The following is a 21216-nucleotide window of genomic DNA, read 5'->3' on the forward strand; positions in this document are numbered from 1 at the left end:
TCCATCTGTAAACTGTCTTTGTCGGGAAGGGGTCTGACAGCCTTGGAATGGGACTGGGAATGGCTGCCTGAGACACTTCCCGGGCTGCTCAGAGGCCTCAGTATCTCTTTTCCTCAGCTCTGGAGCAGCAGGAAGACAACACAGACCCTTCCCGTCAGATCAGATGAAGACACAACCTCGGCTTCAAGTTTATTTTTATTCTCCCCCATGCAAGCAGCACATCACCCCTTGCTGTGCAGGGTCCTCCAAACCAGGCAGCTCTCAAGAGTCAGGGACGTTCTGGGCTGCCAGCTGGGCTGGGATCTCCCATGATAAGGGGCTCTCAGGAGTCTATGCCTCACCAGGGAACAAAACTCAGAACATTTCCTCCGCATTGGGGACCCGGGCGTCCTGTAACTCCAGCAGCCTCTGCACAGACTCGGCCAAGCCTCGCTCCCCGAGCTGTCGGTTGTCTCGAGTGCGAATGTTCACTGTTCTCTTACTCTGCTCTCTCTGGCCGACCACTGCAGGAAGAGGAAACAACTGCAAACCCAGGAAAGCTCACCCTATGGGCTATTTCCTTTTACTCTGCACAAGCTTCAGAGTCCTGAATCTTTAGGCAGGGGGGATGGTGGGAGCAGAGTCTAGACACGGCTTAAAGGAGTACATTCAGTTGTGCCTGCTACGCTGCTGCCTGACCATTCTGAGGAGATAAGGAAATGGCCCAGGCTCCACTCGACTTATCACTACTGGTCAGGAGACCAGGGCTGGAGAGTCAAAGAAACAGACGAAGAGCTCACACAAAGAAGAAAACATGTGTGTGCCTGGGGGAGGGATACAATACAGGAAGGGGGGGCTGGACTGTGGCATAGCTGGCTCTTTGTGCAGGCAAGGAGACTGGCATGTGTGATCCCATCAGGCGGTCTGGCTGGGCAGTTTCTGCTTCTTGCCACCAGAGTCCCAACAGCCAGAGCAACTTCCTTCCCAGGGCCCTCCTTGTGTCCTGGAGCTGCCCCCACCCACTCAACAACAAACAAGGCCAATCCATTAAAGCTTTCGCTGGCTTTGGTGTTGGGATCAAACTCATGCTCTGGCACAGAGCTACAAGCCCAGCTCTTTGTTATTGGAAATCTTGATATATATATATGCATACACACATACATCTATGTACATATACATACGTACATATGTGTGCATATAGCTCAAACTTTTGATTCTCCCGCATGCACCTCCCCAATCCTGGACTGCAGGTGAGCTTCATCTTAGCCCTCTGCTGAACCTTTCTGTTTGCTGTTGGCTTGGCTGGGTTAATGAGAAGAAAGCTGTTCTGAGATGGAAGAGGTTGTGGAAGGAGCAGGGGAGGCACATTAGTCAGGCTCCTACCCGGCCTAGGTAATGAGCCCAATTAATCCAATGTACACAAAGCCAAACAATAGACTTAATACAGAGAATGCAGAGCCTGGGGCTCTGAGCGCCAACGCTAACCGTCTCTTACCAAACTGAAAATTGTAGTGGGCAAGCTGGGCCCGGCGGACTCTCCTGCCGAGGGTCAGTCCGGAGTCGGCATCAAGGTCCCCGACAAGCCCTGCAGCCTGCAGGGACTGCTGCACCTGGGACGTGGGGATGGAGGTTTGGTGATAAGTAAACTTTTTTCTTTTTCTTTATTTTTGAGACAGGGTTTCTCGTTCTAACCCTGGCTATCCTGGAACTCACTTTGCAGATCAGACTGGCCTTGAATTCACCTGCCTCTGCCTCCGGAAGGTTGGGATTAAAGGCATGTGCCACCATCACCCTGCTAGTGATGAGTCAATTTCAGTGGAAGCTTGAGCTACAACACTGGGTCGCCTGTCTCACCCCACCCCCGCCTCAGTGCTCTCAGCCGTGCTGACTCCCTGCCTCTTCTGAGACACTGAGGCCTCCTTCCCATCCCGGACCTGAAACTTCTCTGTGTGCTTCTCCTTGCACGAACCCCGATTAGTTCTGGGCTCTGTGTGCTGTCGCTGTCAGGCACCCACCTACCCACCAGCTGTTTAACTCTAGTACTTTCCCTGTTATTAGTCTTCTTAAAAGACGACGTCATGCAGCCTGGGTTATGAACCGTGCTTTTTGATGCTCCGGTGTCCCTCCTAGGTGGCAGGATGGCAGGTATGTGCCCGGCTCATCTGGTGCTGAGACCTGAACCCACTGCTTTGTGCATACTAGGTAAATATGCTACCAGCTGGACTACATCCCTAGGCCCCACCCCCTAGGTGTCACTAGTAAGCCCAGGCTGGACTCAAATTTGTGACCCTCCTGCCTCAGCTTTCTAAGTCCGGGTTCTGTACGTGCTGCTACACCTGCCCATCAGTTCTCTTTGGAAAGGAAAATTAAACCCACGTGTGTGCTCTGCTGGCAATGTTAAGCATCTATCAGTCAGCTTTCACACATCCCCACAAGGCAGGGGCTGATCTCGTTTCTGAGATGGAGAATGTTCAGCACACAGGACAGCTGCCACTCAGGCCCTTCCCCCCATCCTGCAGGGCCTCTCTTCCCCAAGGACGCATGTCAGACACCGCCCTACTGTTCCTGTCTTTGCTCTTCCCCTTGCCACCAACTCACCTGCCTAGCGTATTCCTCTTGCTCTGTTCCCACAGGGATGACCACCACCTGGAGCGGGGACAGCCACAGGGGCCTGTTGGGAAGAAAGAGGAGGAAATCATTCAGGTACAGCTGCAGGGAGCTCTGAGAAGGAAACAGGCAGGATAAGGTCAGAAACTAAGGCTCGAACTGTGAGGCTGGACAGGAAGACGGAAATCTGGTGCTGCTGACTCACCATTTCCCCCCATAGCTTTCTGCCAGCACGCCCAACATCCTTTCCACAGAACCAAGTACTGCTCGGTGAATCAGGACTGGATGCTCCAGGGCCCCTGCCTGCCTTGAAAGGAAAATGGAAGTGAGTGGAACGGGGCAGCGCCACAAACTGAGCCCTAAATCGCCTTCCAGTTATCAAGACACATCTCTGGTGGGGTGGGGTGTGCAGGGCTAGACTGGCTCAGGCTGAGGCAGGGTTCTATACCCCTTGTACTGTAGGTTGAATCTCAGTGGCAGCTGGAAGTCAAGCTGGATCGTTCCACATTGATGGGGCCGCCCCAGGGCATCGTGGAGGTGCACATCAATCTAAAGAGACGGAGCGAGAGAAATCAGGTCCAATAGCTGCCATTACCTTCCACAGCCAACACTTCTACCACCCACGCCACGGGCTACTCCTCCGCTCCTCTTAATCCCCTGAACTCTTCATCGCAGGGGACTATCCCCACCTTCTACACCAGGTTCCATCACCTCCCTCAAGGCTGCACTTGAGTCCACCGCTCAGTCTGGCTACTCTCTTTCCTACCCACAGGCTCACCCCATTTACCGCCGCACTCGGCTGCACATTTCTAGTTCATTTCCGCTGTTTTGCTGTCAGATGTGGCAAATCTTACCTATTTTGTCTTCGATTCACCTACTTCCTTGGCCCTACAGAACTGCTCAGTGCCCTCTAACACGTCACATGCCGAAGCAGCGGTTGATGCCACTATGGAAATCAGTAAGTCCCCTGCGATCCCCTGGCTGCCTGGTCATTATTTTGTCTTGTTCTACTTTGTTCTACTTAATGATTTTCAAATTCTTTCCTCTCTTGGTAACTTTTCTTCTTTCTTTTTTGTTTTTTTTTTTCAGACAGGGTTTCTCTGCATAGTCTTGGATGTCCTGGAACTCCCTTTAAAGACCAGGCTGGCCTCAAACTCACAGAAACCCTCCTGCTCTGCCTCCCAGGTGCTGAGATTAAGGCCTGCGCCACCACCACCAGGCTTTTGTGTGTGTGTGCCTGTGCATACACATGTGCACAGGGCTAGAGAGGCTTACCCTATGTCTTCTACTGTCTCAGGAAAATGGTTAATGTCAGCTGCCAACTTGACAAGACCTAGACTCACCTAGGAAATAGGTCTCTGAGCATGTTTGCGGGGTTCTCTCACTTAGGTCCATCCATCACTCTCTGACTGTGGGGGCAGTGAGACCAGCTGCCGCACTGGGACTATACCCAAACTGGGGGCCAGAATAGACCCTTTTTCCCTTAGGTTGTTTTGTCAAGAGCATCTGGTCACAGACAGCAGCAGGAAATGAACCTAAGATAGGCAGGATCTCTCCCTGAACCTGGAGATTTCCTCCCACCTAGGCTGGTAGCTAGCAGGTCCCAGTGAGGGGCACTGGGGTGAGGGGCACTGGGGTGAGGGGCACTGGGGTGAGGGGCACTGGGGTGAGGGGCACTTGTGAGATCACAGCTAGCTTAAGTGTGTGCTGGGTTCCAGGCTCAGGTTCTCATGATTGGACAGCCCTCTTAATTCAGAACCATCTCTCCAGCCCCCCATTCATTCATTCATTCGGTTTTTCGAGTCAGGGTTTCTCTGTAGTTTTGGAGCCTGTCCTGGAACTAGCACTGCAGACAAGGCTGGCCTTGAACTCACAGAGATCCGCCTGCCTCTGCCTCTCAAGATTAAAGTGCCTGGATTAAGGCAAGCAGCCACCACCACATCAGGCCACCAACTTTGACTAAGAGCCATTCTTTTTTCCCTAGTACTTTGAGAAGAGGTTCTGTTATATGATTCAGGCTGGCTTTGAACTCTAGGTCCTCTTATCTTAGTCTCCTGAGTGCTGGGGTTATAGGTGTGTACCAACATTATTATATTTTTAATAAAATTTTTTACATTTATTTGTGTGTATGTGTATGGGATAAGAATGTAGAAGGCAGAGGACAACTTTTGGGAATTGGTTCTTGCCTTCCACTACGCAGGTTCCAAAGACGAGGTGTCACTGTGTAGCCCTCGCTAGCCTGAAACTCACTGTGTAGACCAGGCTGGCCTTGAACTCATGCTTGGCTGGCTGCCTCTGCTGCTGGGATTCAAGGTGTGGGCCACTATGCCTGGCTATAGATAAATCTTTTTTTTTAAGAGAGGGTTTTTTTTTTTGTTTTTTTTTTTTTTTTCTATTCTGGAACTCAATCTGTTGACCAGGCTAGTCTTGAACTCATAGAGGTCCACCTGCTTCTGCCTCCTGAGTGCTGGGATTAAAGGTGTGCACCACCATTGCCCAACTTAAGACAAACCTTCAAAAAAACTTTTTTAGACCATTTTGTTTTTATTTATGTGAATGCATGTTTTGCCTGCATGTATGTATGTGCAGAACATGCATGGCTGGTGCCCGCACAGGTCAGAAACGGGCACCCGACCCCTAGACTGGAGTTAGGATGAATGGCTGTGAGTCAGCAAATAGGAGAACATAGAGAACGTGGGTCCTCTACAAAAGCAGCGAGGGCTCTGAACTGCTGAGCAATCTCTCCAATCCCCAGAAATAAACAAATCTTTAGAAAGAACAATACAGGCTGGAGAGATGGCTCAGTAGTTAAGAGCACTGCCTGCTCTTCCAAAGGTCCTGAGTTCAATTCCCAGCAACCACATGGTGGCTCACAACCATCTGTAATGGGGTCTGGTGCCCTCTTCTGGCCTGCAGGCAGACACACAGACAGAATATTGTATACATAATAAATAAATAAACAAATAAACCCAGCAGCCAAGCTGGGTGCAGTAGAGCACACAGGTAATCCTAGCACTATGAAGGGCAGAGGCAGAATGGATCTCTGAGCTCAGGGCAGCCTGGTCTACAGTGAGTTCCAGGACAACTAGAGCTACACAGAGAAAACCTGTCTTGAAAAACTAAAAATAAATAAAGTTCCAGACTAATCTGTGTTCACAGAATGAGAAACCCAAGGAAACAAGCAGGCCTCACATCCAACAAGGCGACCTCAGGGCCTTGCCTCTTTTTCTTGCACTGTTGGGGATCAAATTCAGAGCTTGTGCAACTTGTCAAGTTATTCTACCACTGAGCCTTATTTCTATCGTCCTGGTTTTGGGGTGAGGTCTTTGTTTGCTACCCTGGCTGGCCTCAAATCCCAGGGCTCATGTGATCCTTTTTGAACCTCCCAAGTACCTACAAATTATAGCCCAGTGCCCATAGTAGGTTCCTAACGACCCTTTGCCCTATACTTTCTTCTCTTCTAACTTGCTCTGAGTTCTTACCCCGTCCTCCTACCTCTAGATGCCTATGCCATTCCCTCCTGAGACCCAGTTCCTGCAGGAGGCTTCCCTAGACTGAGTCCTGCTGCACCCGCTGCGCTCCCACAGCGCTACACAGCACGGCTCCACTGGGCTGATGCGGCCGGTTCACCCAGCTCGGCCTTCAGGGAGCACTAAGCTCCACAGGGCGGACATGCACTGTTTTTTTTTTTATGGCCTACACAAGTTTTAAAGCAGTTCTTTGTAGATATAACTTAATTAAAGAAGACAGACTAAATACAACTCCTAAGTGTGGTTCCAGCTTGCCTTAGGCCCATAGAAAGCACCATCTCCAGGGTTAAGGTCCCAGGGTTCTCCAAATTCCTCCAAGGCTTGTTGTAGGACCTGAGAGGGAACAAGATGAGAGGAGTATGAAGGAGACATTAGCAAGATAACCTGCTGGCCCATGAAAATTAACACCCATAGCTCATGCCTTTCTCTGAAGACCTGGGCTACTCCATCCCCCTCCCCACGGCAGATTGGTTTATCTGCTTGGTTTCCCTTTCTCCTACTCACCTGCTCGGCCTGGTCCCATAGGTGAGGTTCTCCTAGGAAGCCAGATGGCCGGGTAGATAAAGCCAGGTGGAAGGAAAAACCAAGAACAGCATAAACAGACCGGAGAAAATCAAGGCAGCCTCGGATTTCTGCTTCCAGCTAGAGACAGGAAGTCAGGATGTCAGCTAGATGCCAGCTAGAAATCTGAGGTGATAGGTAGTTCTGGGGAAAACAGGGCAGGGGTGGGGTAGTGGTGGTGGACTGGGACCAGAGGGATAGCTATACTACAGTATAAAAAAGGTACCTGAAGCCTATGGATGCAGCTCAGTTGGTATACTGCCTGGCTAGCATACATGAAGCCCTGGGTTTGATTTCTAGCACTGTATAAACCAGGCATGGTGGCACACACCAGTAATCCCAGCACTCAAATGAAGATCATTCTTGGCTACATAGTACTCTTGAGGCAACATAAAAAGGCAGAGGAGCCGGGCGGTGGTGGCGCACGCCTTTAATCCCAGCACTCGGGAGGCAGAGGCAGGTGGATCTCTGGGAGTTCGAGGCCAGCCTGGTCTACAAGAGCTAGTTCCAGGACAGGCTCCAAAGCTACAGAGAAACCCTGTCTCGAAAAACCCAAAAAAAAAAAAAAAAAAAAAAAAAAAAGGCAGAGGAAGTTAACACATTTGAAGAACAAGGAGTCACCTGATTTGGTGCACAGAAGATGTGAGCATCATCCTGTTGGAAGCACCATAGCCGTGTCAATCCTCCCAGACCGCCAGAGGCCTCAGCACGATGCAAGACTCCAAAATCAGCCAGTCGCACAGGCAGTTCCCTCCAGGATCTGGGCCGGTGGGCGAACATGAGGCTGAAGTTGGGATGGGAAAGAGTTAGGGCCAAAGGGAAAAGGAGCCATGGCTAACTGTTCCTTTTCCTACTAGACTTATTTTTTTTTTTTGGAGACAAGGTCTTAGTATGCAGCCCTGGCTGGCCTAGAACTTGCTGTGTGGCGTAAGCTGGCCTTTGCCTCTCCAGCCCGAGACTGCTGCTGTTGTCTACAGTGCTCGCCCTTCCCCCTGCACACTCTCCCACTGGATCCTGCCAATCCTATCCCGAGTGTCTGGTCAACAGCCGCATTTCGGCAGGGCATGGTGGTGCATGCCTTAACACCACCAGGCAGAGACAAGTGGGTCTATAAGTGTGAGGCCAGCCAGGGCTGCACAGTCGAATCCTGTCTAGAAGAAGATGAAAAAAAGTTAAACTCTCAGTCACGTAAGAACAGGCATCATTTACTGTGTCCACGTTCTATGATGGGTACAGAGTCTCAATAATGCCTAACGAAACAAAGGCCCAAGAAATGGAATAGTTTCCCAAAATTCACCCGGGTAAATACTGAATCTACCTGTAGTAAATTCAAGACCCAAATGAGATGCCCCGATATTCTTTCCAAGGTACTTTATATTACTTTACACTTTTTTTTTTTTTTAAAGATTTATTTAAGCCGGGCGGTGGTGGCGCACGCCTTTAATCCCAGCACTTGGGAGGCAGAGGCAGGCGGATCTCTGTGAGTTCGAGACCAGCCTGGTCTACAAGAGCTAGTTCCAGGACAGGCTCCAAAACCACAGAGAAACCCTGTCTCGAAAAACCAAAAAAAAAAAAAAAAAAAAGATTTATTTATTTATTATGTACACAGTGTTCAGTCTCCATGTATGCCTGCAGGCCAGAAGAGGACACCAGATCTCCTTACAGATGGTTGTGAGCCACCATGTGGTTGCTGGGAATTGAACTCAGGACCTCCGGAAGAGCAGTCAGTGCTCTTAACCTCTGAGCCATCTCTCCAGCCCCTTACTTTACACTTTTGTGACCTGTTATCCCAGTCCCTGGAGGAGCCAGGCTTCCTGGCTCCCAACTCACCAGTGTGCAGGGCAATTCATGGGCTTGAGAGCAAGCGTGTCTTTGGGACACCTGGCAGGGTGGCCACTCTGAGAGCTGTAGGGACCATTAGTGCCTGGGGGCTTCAGGGAAAAACATGTCCGCCCTATAATGCTCCCAATGCCCTGACTGTTCCCAGAGTTTTGTAGAAAACAGCGTGGGAGTTTTCACCTCTGAGAAACCACGACGGGCGTACTCAGCCTGAAAAAGTGAACACAGACAACAAAAGCCAGTGTTACTGGGAGGAGAGGAAACACGAGCTTTGTGATTCTCTCGGGGACTCAGACCACGCTGGCCACAGCCACAAGCGATTAAACACCATGCAGACCCTTTAAGATGCTTCTCTGCAGACCACACAACAGTTAATACCTTGTTCAAAGTCAGCAGAACGTTACAGGGTTTATACTCTTTGAGACAGGGATCTTGCTATGTGACCCAGGCTGTCCTCAAACCTCCATGATCCTCTGCTTAGTCTCTGTCCAGGACTACAGGCACATGCCACCATGGCCTGAGCCAAACTCAAAGACCTTGGCTTCCTCTAGGCCCCCACATGGCTTTTGTCTGCACATGTGCCCTGCTTACCCTGATGAAAGCCACCAGGGCATTATAGGCTCTTGTCCCGCGCGGCAGGAAAAAGCAGCTCCCAGGGCTCAGTTCATGGAAGAAGAAGAGCTCCTGTTCCTAGGGAAAGGATATTACCTGTCACTCAAAGAAGGGAGAGCTTTGGAACTAAAGGAGCAAATGACAGAGCTGCTCCCTGCACTGACTGAATCTTTGGGCAAATTCACAATCACATTCTTTGGTCAGGTGTGATTGTTTCAGCCTGTAATCCCAGTACTTGGGATGTGAGAGGCAGGGGGGTTAGGAGTTTAGGTCATTCTTGGCCACAGCGGGGAGGCCAGCAAGGCTACATGAGATTGTCTAGAGAAATAAAAACTGAAACAAAAATCAAGACAAAACCAACAAAAAGCTCACATCACATCCCTTCACCTTGCACCCTGTCACCATCCTCCCCTCTTCTGTGCCCTGTACCTTCCCGATGCGTCTGTGGTCTCTCAACTCTGCTTCTTCCCTCCATGCTTCCCAGTTCCTCAGTAACTCTGCCTTGGGGAAAGAAATCCCTGACACTCTCTGCAGTGCCTCCGGAGCCTCCTGAGGACCTCCACACAGTTGAGGAGTTCTGGGAGAGGATATCAAAAAGAAGATGAAAAGGACCGGAGACACCGACCTTCTGTCAAATCTCTGATGCTCTTGCTCTTGGGTCAGAGGTGACCACCTGAAGGCCAGTTCACCTCCGAGTGCTTTCCTCCATCAGGACCCGCAGATGGCCTCTCCATCCTTTGGTGACCTGGGTTGTATCTTCTATGCATCCTGGTCAGCTGCAATCTCACACAGCATTTCTTCTCTACATTCTCACTGCCCCCACCAGCAACCTTACAGTCAGCTCCACCTCCTAATAAATGACTGCTTAGGAGAAAAACTAAACTGTGGTCAACGTGTCCGTTCTGTCCACCTTTCCTTATCAGTACTCCAGACAGCTGCTAGAGAAGTCAGACTTCCACACCCGTCTACACCTAGCCGTATGAAATTCAAATGCCCCTGCTTACGCTTCAACAGTGTTAATAAGAACCTTCGCTGTTGTTTTTAACACAGGGCCTCAGGTAGTCAAAGGTGACCCCAGATGTGAATTAACACTCAAGGATAACCTGAATTCCTAATCTTACTGCCTCCATTTCCCAAGTGCTGGGATCACAGGCATGTATTAACATGTCTAGTTTGAAAGAACCAACAAATTTATAGCCTTTTCCTTTTCTTTTTTTTAAAATATTTTTTATGGTTTATTTAACTTTATGCATGGTGTGAAGGTGTCAGATCCCCTGCAACTGGATCTTCAGACAGTTATGAGCTGCCATGTAGGTGCTGGGAATTGAACCCCGGGGTCCTCTGGGAAGAGCAGTCAGTACTCTTTTTTTTTTTTTTTTAATATTTATTTATTATGTATACAATATTCTGTCCGTGTGTATGTCTGCAGGCCAGAAGAGGGGCACCAGACCTCATTACGGATGGTTGTGTGCCACCATGTGGTTGCTGGGAATTGAACTCAGGACCTTTGGAAGAGCAGGCAGTGCTCTTAACCACTGAGCCATCTTAAACACTCTCCTGAGCTAGCTGACTTTGTTTCTATGGTGTGGCTTTACCAGTGGTACAGGAATAGTCAGTCTCATTCATAGATAGGAACAACAGTAAGGAGATTTGGCTAACGCCACACACCTCACTAGTAGCAGAATAAGATCACGTACATTACTAAGCTTTTTTTTTTTTTTTTTTTTTTTTAATTTTCGAGACAGGATTTCTCTGTAGCTTTGGTGCCCCCTCCCGGAAACTAGCTCTTGTAGACCAGGCTGGCCTCGAACTCACAGAGATCCGCCTGCCTCTGCCTCCCGAGTGCTGGGATTAAAGGCAGTGCGCTACCACCGCCCGGCTCATGACTAAGTTTTCAGGAGGTTTTTTCTACACATCTGCCTGTCTCTTGCTACCTTCCATCCCATGCAGTACCACGATGTGTAGGAACAGCACTTCATGGAATGCCCTTGCCTTGGGTGATCTCCCTGGTATCTGTCAAACAGAAGCACCTGTTCTCCTAGACATGGTCCTTCTCGACACATGCCTTCCTCATATACCCCGTCACGATCTTGCTTCATTTCCCTTAATCCAGACCCAGACTAGGGAGTCTAAATTGAATTCTGGACCCTGCCATGACACCTTGAGATTCCAGAATGGGGGGAAACCCATCTTCCTCCTAGATTCCCTCATAGCCATTAAGCGGAGAAGGGGCAGAGGGCTTTCTTTCGGCTCTGCAGCGCTCTCCCCGAGAGAGCAGGGCATCTAATCACATGGTCAGCTCACCGCCAGCAGCTTCAGAGCTCCAATCTGTCCAGCGTGCCGCAGAATGGGGGCCCCGGCAAAGATCCACCGACATGCCACACCTGAGACAGAGAGGCCCTCTTAGTGCTTTCCAGGCTCTCCTGTTCAGTTCACTACAACCGACAGAAGAGGTGTTGACACAGAAGCTGTTTCCTCTTCCCACTTCTTTTTCTAGAGCAATACAGATTATCAGCCACCACCTTTCCTTTAGTCCAGTTCTTTGCTCTTGACAAGGCTCACCCCATACACTGTTGCTGTTGGGCCTGTCACTTTCTCCTCGATCAGATGAAGCTTGAAGTGGTTATCCTAGACGAAGGCAGAAAGGCGTGTGGAGCTGCAAGGGCATCCTGGAGCCATCCTTTCCTTCAAGTCTCAGCAAACTCCTCTCCTCACTGCCAACTCACCTTGAAGAGCTGCCGAAGCTCATCCGAGAAGCCTCTAGCCTCCGGAACGGCGGTGCTGCAGCTATGATCTCCTGGCAAATCCGTTCTAAAAGGGGCAACTCTGAGCTCCGGACTGTCCTGGAAAAGGGAATTGTTGACCTGCTTCTTCAGAGACAAACTGAGTCATGACACATTAGCTAAGGAGTAAAGTTCTGCCCTTTGACAAAGAAATCTATAATTAACTGGCAAAGACAAACTCAGAAAAAAACAAATCGGAAATTATGTACAGTTTTTGTTTGTTGGATTGTTTTTCAAGACAGGGTTTCTCTTTGTGGCCTTGGCTATCTTAGAACTCACTCTGTAGACCAGGTTGGCTTTGAACTCACAGAGATCTGCCTGCCTCTGCCTCCTGAGTGCTGGGATCAAAAGTCTGCACCAGAACAACAGCATAGATTATTTTGTGTGTGCATGGTGCTGAGGATTGAAGCCAGGTCCGTGATCATGCTAGGCAAGCACTCTATAGGCAAGACAGGAGGATCATGAGTTCAAGACCAGTCTGGGCTAAAAATGAGAAAGGGAGAGAGAAGGGGCAGAAAGAGAGTTTGTGCTGAAGGAAGGAAAGCTGGAGGAATGAGACCACAATTAATGAACTCCCACGGACTGGAAGAGGGGGGTTCCGGCAGAGTCAGAATATGAACCTGCTGGAGCTTCTCCCCGAAACTGCACTTGCTCTGAGACCCCGGAAACCACCCCAGAATCAATCCCCTTCCTTGGACGGCTCACCTCTCTTTTCCCAGGAAGAAATCATGGTAAAAGCCAGATTCTGTACTTGGACCTTGGCAGAGAACAGCACCCAGTTGTCGCTCAGCTGCTGCGCCCAGAACGTGGGCACTTAGAGTGCCAGAATACCTGGAGGGGACAGGACCAAAACAAGCTCGGCAACTGCTGGCTAAGTCCCGGCTCTGCTGCCTTCCTCGGAGCTGGCTGAGAAGCTGCAGCACTTGTCTTAAGATTGCCTGCTGCAAAATGGAGAGTCTAGGTTTCTGAGAGTGATTTCTGCCCAGTAAACAGTTGTCTAAAGGGGGCTGGAGAGACACTCCAATGCTCAAGGACGCTGTTCCTGCAGGTGTAGCAGATTTGGGTCCCAGCACCCAGATCGTGGGCTCACAGTCACCTGTAACTCTGACTTCAGGGGATCTGACACCCTCTTCTAGACTCCATGGGCACCGGGCACATAGTGTAGACATGTACAAACACACAGGCACTGACAGGTATACAAATAAAATCTTTAAAGAATGCAGAGAGCCAATGTTGTCTCTTCTGCTGCTGAGTGGAAGTGCAGATCCACCCCACACATCTTCAGTGTTTCCTGGGCCAGGGTCACAGAAACAGGAGGCACTGGCCTTCTGTGCTGTTCCTGTGAGCTTTAGAGCTTCATGATATACTACTTAGAAAGAAGGTGGTTCCTGACTGGCTGTCTGCTGGCACATGTAGACAGAAAGCTATGGTTGGCAACCGCTATCACTGTTGTGTGTGTGTGTCGCTACAACTGCCGTCACTGTTGCTTGTGTGTGTGTGTGTGTGTCGCTATAATCCAGGACTTCACCCATTCGCCATCCGCAGCTTCTGCTTTGCCTTCGTGTGCCATTTTTTTTAGTCCAGAAATCTAGTGTGATGGAACTATTCTTGGATTTGTTCACTGTCCACATCTGGATGACAAAAGAAATACATTTTTTCTGGATCCTAGTAAGCAAGCTCTGTGATACCTGAGCTGACACGGAATGAACAAAGCAGAAGGCCCTAGGTTTTGTGCTCAGTCATGGAAACCTATGAGAACTGAGCACACATCACGGATGACTTGCACTGTGTGTACGCAAGAATTGCGGAGGTTGAAAAGGCACCTTACCTTCTGCTTCTCAGCTCATTCTCTCCCTTTCACTAGCATACAAGCTGTTTGCTCAATAGAACAATGCTAAGTAAATGCCTTGATCAAGGCTTCCAGCTTTGATCAGACGGTGAATATAGTCTGTGGCATGTCTCCTCAGTTGCAAACTGAGAAACTGAGGCAAAAAAAATTAGAATTTCGCCAGGTGGTGGTGGCACAGGCCTTTAATCCCAGCACTGGGGAGGCAGAAGCAGGTGGATCTCTGTGAGTTCGAGGTTAGCCCTGCTCTACAGAGTGAGTTCCAGGACAGTCAAGGTTACACAGAGAAACTCTATCCTGAAAAACCAAAATATACAAATAAATATTAGAATTTCCAAGTTTAAAGATCGTTTAGCTAATTAGGTTCTGTTCTTGTTATATGGAAGAACTTACCGCTTTGCCTTCAGGGGAATCAAAGGTCAGGAATCTGAGGTGACAGTCTGTCTCCAAGGGCCGCTCCAGGTCATAGAGCTCTCCATCTACTTCAGCAGCCACAGCGGCGTTGGCCAGTGTTGAGCTGCAGCAGGCGAGGGGCAGGAGCGATGGAGAAGAGTGAGGTCACAGCCCATAAGGACAAGAGGCAGGGTAGGTATCTCAGGAGGTCTATGTTTGTCAAGTGGAAATGAGCTTCCAGAACAATAAAACTTACTATTTCTTTGCTCAATGGATAACAGAAGGACGGAGACTCTGAAACTACAAAGATAAATTATCCAGGACCCCTCGCCCCCTTTTAAAGATAGGTCTTGTTATACGGTCCAGGCTGGCCTTGAATTCTGAATCTTTTGTCTCCACTGTCTGAATGTGAAGATTATAGGCCTCTACCACCAAATTTGGCAAGAAAGGCTATTCGGGTATAGTGGCTCACACCTGTAATCCAGCACTTGGGAGGCTTAAGCAGGAAGATTTTCATAAACTCAAGGCCAGCCAAGACTACAGTGAACACGGCCCTGAGTCACCATGAGGTGTGGCTGGGTCTCACCACTCTTCTGTAGACAGTAAGCATGCTTTCTCTGATTTCCACAACAACTTAAGCAGCATGGCCTTGCCCCTTCTCTCCTCATTCTCTTCAGGCAGCTGCTAAGATTTACAGCTTGACTACCCTGCAGGTAGGTTCTCTCTCTCTTTCTCTCTTCCTTTTAGTTTTTCGAGACAGGGTTTCTCTGTTTAGCTTTGGTTCCTGTCCTGGAACTAGCTCTTGTAGACCAGGCTGGCCTCGAATTCACAGAGATCCACCTGCCTCTGCCTCCCAAGTGCTGGGATTAAAGTCGTGTGCCACCACTGTCTGGCTTTATTCATATTTTGAGACAGGATTTCTCTGCATACTCTTGGCTGTCCTGGAACTTGCTCTGTAGACCAGACTGACCTCAAACTCACAGAGATCCACCTGCCTCTGCCTCCCAAGTGCTGGGATTAAAGTCGTGTGTCATCACTGTCTGGCTTTATTCATATTTTGAGACAGGATTTCTCTGCATACTCTTGGCTGTCCTGGAACTTGCTCTGTAGACCAGACTGACCTCAAACTCACAGAGATCCACCTGCCTCTGCCTTCCAAGTGCTGGGATTAAAGAACTGTGTCACCACTGCCAGGTGGGAGGTTTTTTTCTTTAAGTCAAGTAAAACTGTCCTTGAACTTGAAAAAAAAAAAAAAAGCATGGGTAGAAGACCTAACTCAGTCTGTAGAAAGCTTGCTTGCATGCAAACAGACCTGGGTTTGATCCCAGTCTTCTATTAACTAGAAATGGCGGTGCACACCTCTAATGTCAGAACTCAGGAAGTGGAGGCAGAAGAGTCAAGACAGCTCAGACATGGAGCCTGAGCATGTCTGTAAGGGGTAAGGGTGCTTGTTGTCAAAGAACAACCGAAAGTTGTTCTTTAACCTCCACTGTGCACTGGGTCATGCATGTGTGTGGGCATGCACAGGCGCACGTGTGAGCGCGAGGACAGGGAAACATACTAAACACAAAAAAATAAATAAGTCCTTTAAGAAAAAATTTTGGAGCAGGCTCTCTCTACACAGCCCAGGTTGCCTGGACTCATGGTATCCAGGAGGCTGGCCTTGTATTCAGAGACCCACCTGCCCCGTGGGTGCCACCACACCCAACCATTTTTTTTTTCTTTTAAAAGATGCTTCTTTGGGGGGGGGGGGGGTGTAGGTGTGTATTCTTCCCTGGGAGCCATTAACCATGTTTTTAGAAACAGAGTCTCTCATTGGCAAAGGAGCTCCCCCAGCAGGTGGGTGGCTGGCCAGACAGTACAGAAATCTGTTGGGATTATAAGAACATGTCACCACACCCACCCTTTTTATTTTTAAACTTAAAATATTATTTCATTTATTTATGGGGGGGGGCATATGCTACAGGCCCTTATGCTTGTGTGACAATCACTTAGATGACTTCACCTTCTCTCCCTGACCAAAGACTACCCTTTTTGATAGGAAACAAAGAAAAAGAAAAAAAACTTTTCTTTCCTTGACCAGGTGCAGAGAAAATAATGGACAGAAACAATACTTTTTGTAAGTAGAGGACGGCTTGATACCTGATCTGCTGGGCTAGTTGGTAAGGGGTTGTGTTCCACGCAACAGCATCTACCTTCTGGCCTTCAGGAAGTGATATCTTAATAGCCCGGGGTTTCTTCTCTGTCACACTTGCTAACCTTTTCACCTGAGCGGCCCATAGCTCCTCAAAGAGGGCAAATCGCTCTGCCAACCAATGGGGAGGAGTCAGCACAGAGGCCTGAGGAGAAAGGCACAAATTAGGCTATTTCTGGCCGTATTTCCACTACTCCGCAAAGGGGGTGGTGGGGATTGTGGGTGTTTAAGTTCACAGTAGGAGTCAGGTTGGGGATTCAAGGGGACCGCACATTTCAGAGTGGGGCAGCAGGTTATGGGGAGGCTAGACAGCCTGCACTTTGGACTCGGCTGGGCTGGACGGTTAGGAGCTTTGCGTACCTCATGCGCTGTGTGCAGCTCGCAGCCGCGGAACCCCGGCAGCGGGAGCCCGAGCCGGCGCCACCTCAGACAGAGAGCCATGCTGCCTCAAGTCGGTGCCTCCATGGTCAGATCACCGCTTCTTTCTCACCAGAGTCCTCATTGGCAGCGGAGCCAACAATATCCCCTCCTATTGGATAAAGTAGCCGCCACTCGGTCAGGTACCACCCCCAGGATATCCGCCGAGGCACGTCCCACACTGCAGCAGTCCTTCCGGGAAAGGTTCCGGTTGACCGGAAGGTGGAAGCTGTGGCACATACGAGATGCCCAAAGTGACAGGAAGGCGCCCAACTTTTAGGATAAGGGCAGACCTCCTGAGAGCAAGAGTGAAAGAAAAACAGGAGTGGAAATTAGTCATTTTCCTTTAATCATAAAATTTTAAACATCATTAAAGCAGGAAGGAAACAAGAGTACAGACACTGAAATTAAACATCTAGTGTAAATCCTGGACCTGGTGGTACTAAGTAGTTTTTGGTGAACTGTTTCTGTAATCTCGATTTTGTCATCTATAAAGCTAAAAGAAAAATATCCAGCCTAGCTGGGTGGTGGTGGCACACTCCTTTGAGAACAGCCTGGTCTACAAAGCGAGTTCCAGGACAGCAACCCTGTCAGGGGCGGGGGAGTATCTGTTCCAGCTGTTGAGGTGCACCTGATGTAAATAGTTAAACTCTCAATGTTTGGTATACCATAAGAGGCACCAGCAGCAAAATGCTGCTATTACCATTGGATATAACAACTCTAAGACTGGAACAATCGGTGGAGGCCATTCCTTGGGCCCTTTTAATTTGTCATTGTTGTGTGTGTATGAAGTATGTTTGTGGGCACAGGCAGGCAGCACAGCTGTGGAGGCCAGATGCGACCCTTCTGGAGGCAGCTCTGTACTTTCACATCATGTGGGTTCTAGGGATAGAACTTAGGTTGCCAGGTTTGGGCAGCAGGTGCCTTTATCTGATGAGCCATCTTACTGGTCCCAGAAATAGAATTTGAAAAATCACAGAAGATAGTTTAAGGTCAAAAAGTGCTGATGACCTGGGTGGTGTTGGTGCAGGCCTTTAATCTCAGCACTAGGGAGACAAAGGCAGGTGGATCTCAATGAGTTCGAGGCCAGCTTGGTCTACAAAGTGAGTTCCAGGACAGCCAGGACAGTTCCACAGAGAAACCCTGTCTCAAAAAAACCAAATAAATAAAATTAAAAAAAATAAGGTGCTAGCCGGGTGGTGGTGGCGCACGCCTTTAATCCCAGCACTTGGGAGGCAGAGGCAGGCAGATCTCTGTGAGTTCGAGACCAGCCTGGTCTACAAGAGCTAGTTCCAGGACAGGCTCCAAAACCACAGAGAAACCCTGTCTCGAAAAAAAAAAAAAAGGTGCTGATGAATTTCAGGTTTGCACGCTTCCAGCATTCCGTGTCCTTCCTCTAGCTGACCCCCTGATCACCTTAGAGGCATTTCTCTGTTCCTCACCTAAGCTTTGTGCCTTTCATTACTACTCCAGCCTTCATCTTCCTTTACCTTTTATTCTTCTCCATTCAATCTAGGATACAGGGCTAGCTATATTTAGTTAGCTCTATACAGTAAAAACAGAAACATGGTCAGATGTGTGGAGAAGCAGAAAGGGAAGGGAACTTGTTAGCGCCTGTTTGGGTTCAATTAGTCCCCTCACCTGGGGGGAAGGACGCTTAGTCCATTCCCAGACCGAAGTAGTGATAGGATCAAAGGGTCTTGTGGAAGAGTTGTCAGAAAAAGCTGCTTAACTTAGGCTTCCAGAGAGGCCCAAAGTTCTGTCTGGGGATGGCAGCTGACTTGCGTCATAGCCCACTCTGGGGCTCCATCTTCTGATATCTTAGACATCCTGAAATACAAAGAAAGAGACAAGGCTGTAGAGATTTTGGGAGTGTGTATTCTTGTGGTGAGAGCACAGCGTTTTAAGTAGCATTCAGAAAGGATGGCAATGACAGACCAAGGTTTTCTTGTGATGCTGTAACAGAGACAGGCAATAAAATGGTAGACACTCAATAATCACTGAGTTAAGTATGTACTGGTCACACACTGACTGGAAACTCTACTTTTTGACATTAAAAAAAATTATTCCACTGTGTCCTTTTGTTAGGATCACAGAGATGCCACCCTGGATGACAGCTCCTTACACTCATCCTTCAACATTTATTATGTGCAATGCACTGGGCTGGTGTTGATTGATCAGCCACCACATCATCACATATGGACTCCTGCTGCAGTGGAGGAAGGAATGTTGTATTCCCTTGCCCACTGGAGCAAACCAGATAGCTAAGACCAATGCATTAATCAATGGTTCTCCTAGTACATGCCTTGGCTTCAGGGAACCCTAAGCCTTTAGTCTACCTGAAAAAGTATCTCTGAAACTTTTTTTTTTTGCCCACCCCACTCGTGCCTGAGCCCTGGGGTGCATCACTATTTCATCTCATTCCAAGAACTTGGTCGTGTTCTTATGCTTCCTTTAAACCATGGGAATGATCCCATGGCCAAATCCTAGCCTGTCCAAACCCACGGCCTGGCTTGCTCACACATCCACGATGACACCCTAAGTAAACCAGATTACTCATAATGGATCGTGCTTGCCAACATGGATTTGCTTCCTTTTCTTTCAAACATTATGACTCAGATGTTTGTGGCCAAAAAGGTCTTTTAGAGTGAAGAGTTTCAAGAAAGTCAAAAAAGGTGATGCCTCCCGACTTGCCTCTATGGTGGCAGAAAATGAATAAATGAGAGTCACAAAAGTGTTTAGGGAAAGTCTGCAATGAAGGATGTTTTAGATCCTTAATCAAATTTCAGGAATTTCTCTTCTACTCTTAGACCAGGCTTCAATTAAATAAAGAGAAAACAAAAAACAAAAACAAAAGACCAGGGATCCTCACTTGGCTGAAGTTTTGGTAAAGAGCTTGTCTTTCTAGCTTTAAGCCACTAGAAACTATCTCCAATTAGCAGCTTTCATCCACCGGAATCAGTGTATAGCTCTCAAGTCCATTTTAGCTCCGGGATACGGCCTGAGCCTCACAAACGAGAACACTACCACTCCTACAGCTCCAGCTCATTTAGCAAATGCTGGTAAGTCAAGTTTAGATAGAGGATAGTAATGTGGAAGGTCTAACATGTGACCAATTTTATACTTTACTAACCTCTATTGGCCTCGGCAAGGACTAACTGCTCATGTAGAGGCAAAGGGCTCTACCATATGAAAGCGGGAGGGGGAGCACAACTGGATGTTGTCAATATCCCTTCTTCCCATTTTCACAGATGGCCCAAGAAAAACAAAACCGCAGATCCTTTCTTTTCCACAGATCAAACGTCAAAGGACTTGACCATGTTACAAATACAAGAGAATACAATAAGAAACAAAAATTTGGAGAACACTTAGTTTGCAAGAACCCAAACAAGTTCAAGGTAGACTGGGTTAGCAACATCCTTTTGAGTCAAACATGAACAGATGATGTTTTTGTTTCTCAGGTGGCACCACAGATCTCCCTATGCCTCCGCCTAAAGAGGCTCCTGCCTAGGTGAAAACAAAAGACTAGGAAACAAACAAAAAAGGGGAGAGGCTGGGATACTGATTCGTGCTTTGTATGCATGAGGTCCCGAGCTTGATTCCAAGCATATGAGCATGCATGCGGAGACACACACCAAAAAAAAAATTCCTCACCCAATCCCTTGTTCCTAGACCAGGGCCTTTTAAATGTTAAACACGCGCTCTACTGAAAATTAATCCCCTCCCCACCCACACAAAAACAAAACAAAAGCAACTTTTTAACTAAGGAAAGCATTCCTCTGTTCACAGGTTGCCTGGGACCCCTAGCTTTGTATCTTTTCTTCCTTTTCCTTGTCATGTTCTCCCCATCTGCACAGAAACAGGTGCTTGAGACAGCTTACAGGTGATCTTCTAGAAGACTTGTCTTTACCACCTCAATGAGTTACTCCTCAGCAATTGTGAACAGCAACTAATCAGATTTGTCTATAGTTACTCATGAGCAAGAATGAGAAACACCCTAATACTCCCAAACCCATTCTGATGTTACTAAGTCTCCACACAAGAGGAGGTAACTCATTCCTGTTGTGTAAGATTGATCCGAATATACCAGGCAGTGGTGGCACACACTTTTAATCCCAGCACTCAGGAGGCAGAGGCAGGCAGATCTGAGTCACAGGCCAGCCTAGTAAAAGAGCTAGTTCCAGGACAGGCTCCAAAACTATAGAGAAACCTTGTCTCGAAAAACCACAATAAGAAAAAAAGGAATTGATTGACCCGAATAGAATAAAACAAATTGGAGGAGGGGAGCAGAAGCCATGTAGTTTTCACCAATGTGCCCGGAGGTCAAGGCAGAAGTCTAAAAGATGTTGCTCCTTCAGGTGCAGACTTTCAGTGACCTGCTGAGCTTTAGTGGAGACAAGGAAGCAAAGGTGAGTCAGACTCCAGAGTCAGTGTAGTGGTACGCCCTGGGAACTG

The 21216-nt window shown here is 48.4% G+C and overlaps 3 protein-coding genes across 6 annotated transcripts in view; all 3 read right to left on the minus strand.

The window, feature by feature from the left end:
• On the minus strand, nt 1-11670 carry Tars2 (threonyl-tRNA synthetase 2, mitochondrial). Its single transcript, XM_057793118.1, is given in 15 exon segments — nt 1-503; nt 1475-1589; nt 2578-2650; nt 2792-2893; nt 3035-3135; nt 6372-6449; nt 6621-6758; nt 7299-7461; nt 8508-8620; nt 8622-8726; nt 9108-9206; nt 9558-9674; nt 9676-9705; nt 11433-11474; nt 11476-11670. Coding segments are annotated over 15 exon segments (1455 nt in total). The 5' UTR covers nt 11506-11670; the 3' UTR covers nt 1-354.
• A 187-nt stretch (nt 11671-11857) lies between these two features.
• On the minus strand, nt 11858-16922 carry LOC130889412 (threonine--tRNA ligase, mitochondrial-like). The gene is made up of 5 exons (XM_057793119.1): nt 16705-16922; nt 16293-16489; nt 14151-14274; nt 12617-12742; nt 11858-11971 (listed from the first exon to the last, which is right to left on the minus strand). The coding sequence occupies exons 1-4, from the start codon at nt 16783-16785 to the stop codon at nt 12698-12700; spliced, it is 447 nt and encodes a 148-aa protein (XP_057649102.1). The 5' UTR covers nt 16786-16922; the 3' UTR covers nt 11858-11971; nt 12617-12697.
• Nucleotide 16923: 1 nt separating this feature from the next.
• The window catches only part of Rprd2 (regulation of nuclear pre-mRNA domain containing 2), a 59999-nt gene continuing 55706 nt past the window's right edge, over nt 16924-21216 (minus strand). For 3 of the 4 annotated variants that reach the window (XR_009058551.1, XR_009058552.1, XR_009058550.1), the window contains 2 exons: nt 18403-18591; nt 16924-17057 (listed from right to left, as the gene is read on the minus strand). Coding sequence is in view for 1 of the 4 variants with exons in the window: in XM_057793108.1 (XP_057649091.1) it covers nt 18495-18591 (97 nt within the window). In the remaining 3 variants the exon portion in view is untranslated. Of the gene's footprint in view, nt 17058-18392; nt 18592-21216 lie in introns of those variants that run through there. The other variant, XM_057793108.1, reaches the window with a different exon arrangement.

This window comes from Chionomys nivalis, chromosome 18 (assembly GCF_950005125.1).
Source record: "Chionomys nivalis chromosome 18, mChiNiv1.1, whole genome shotgun sequence".
Classification (NCBI taxonomy): domain Eukaryota; kingdom Metazoa; phylum Chordata; class Mammalia; order Rodentia; family Cricetidae; genus Chionomys; species Chionomys nivalis.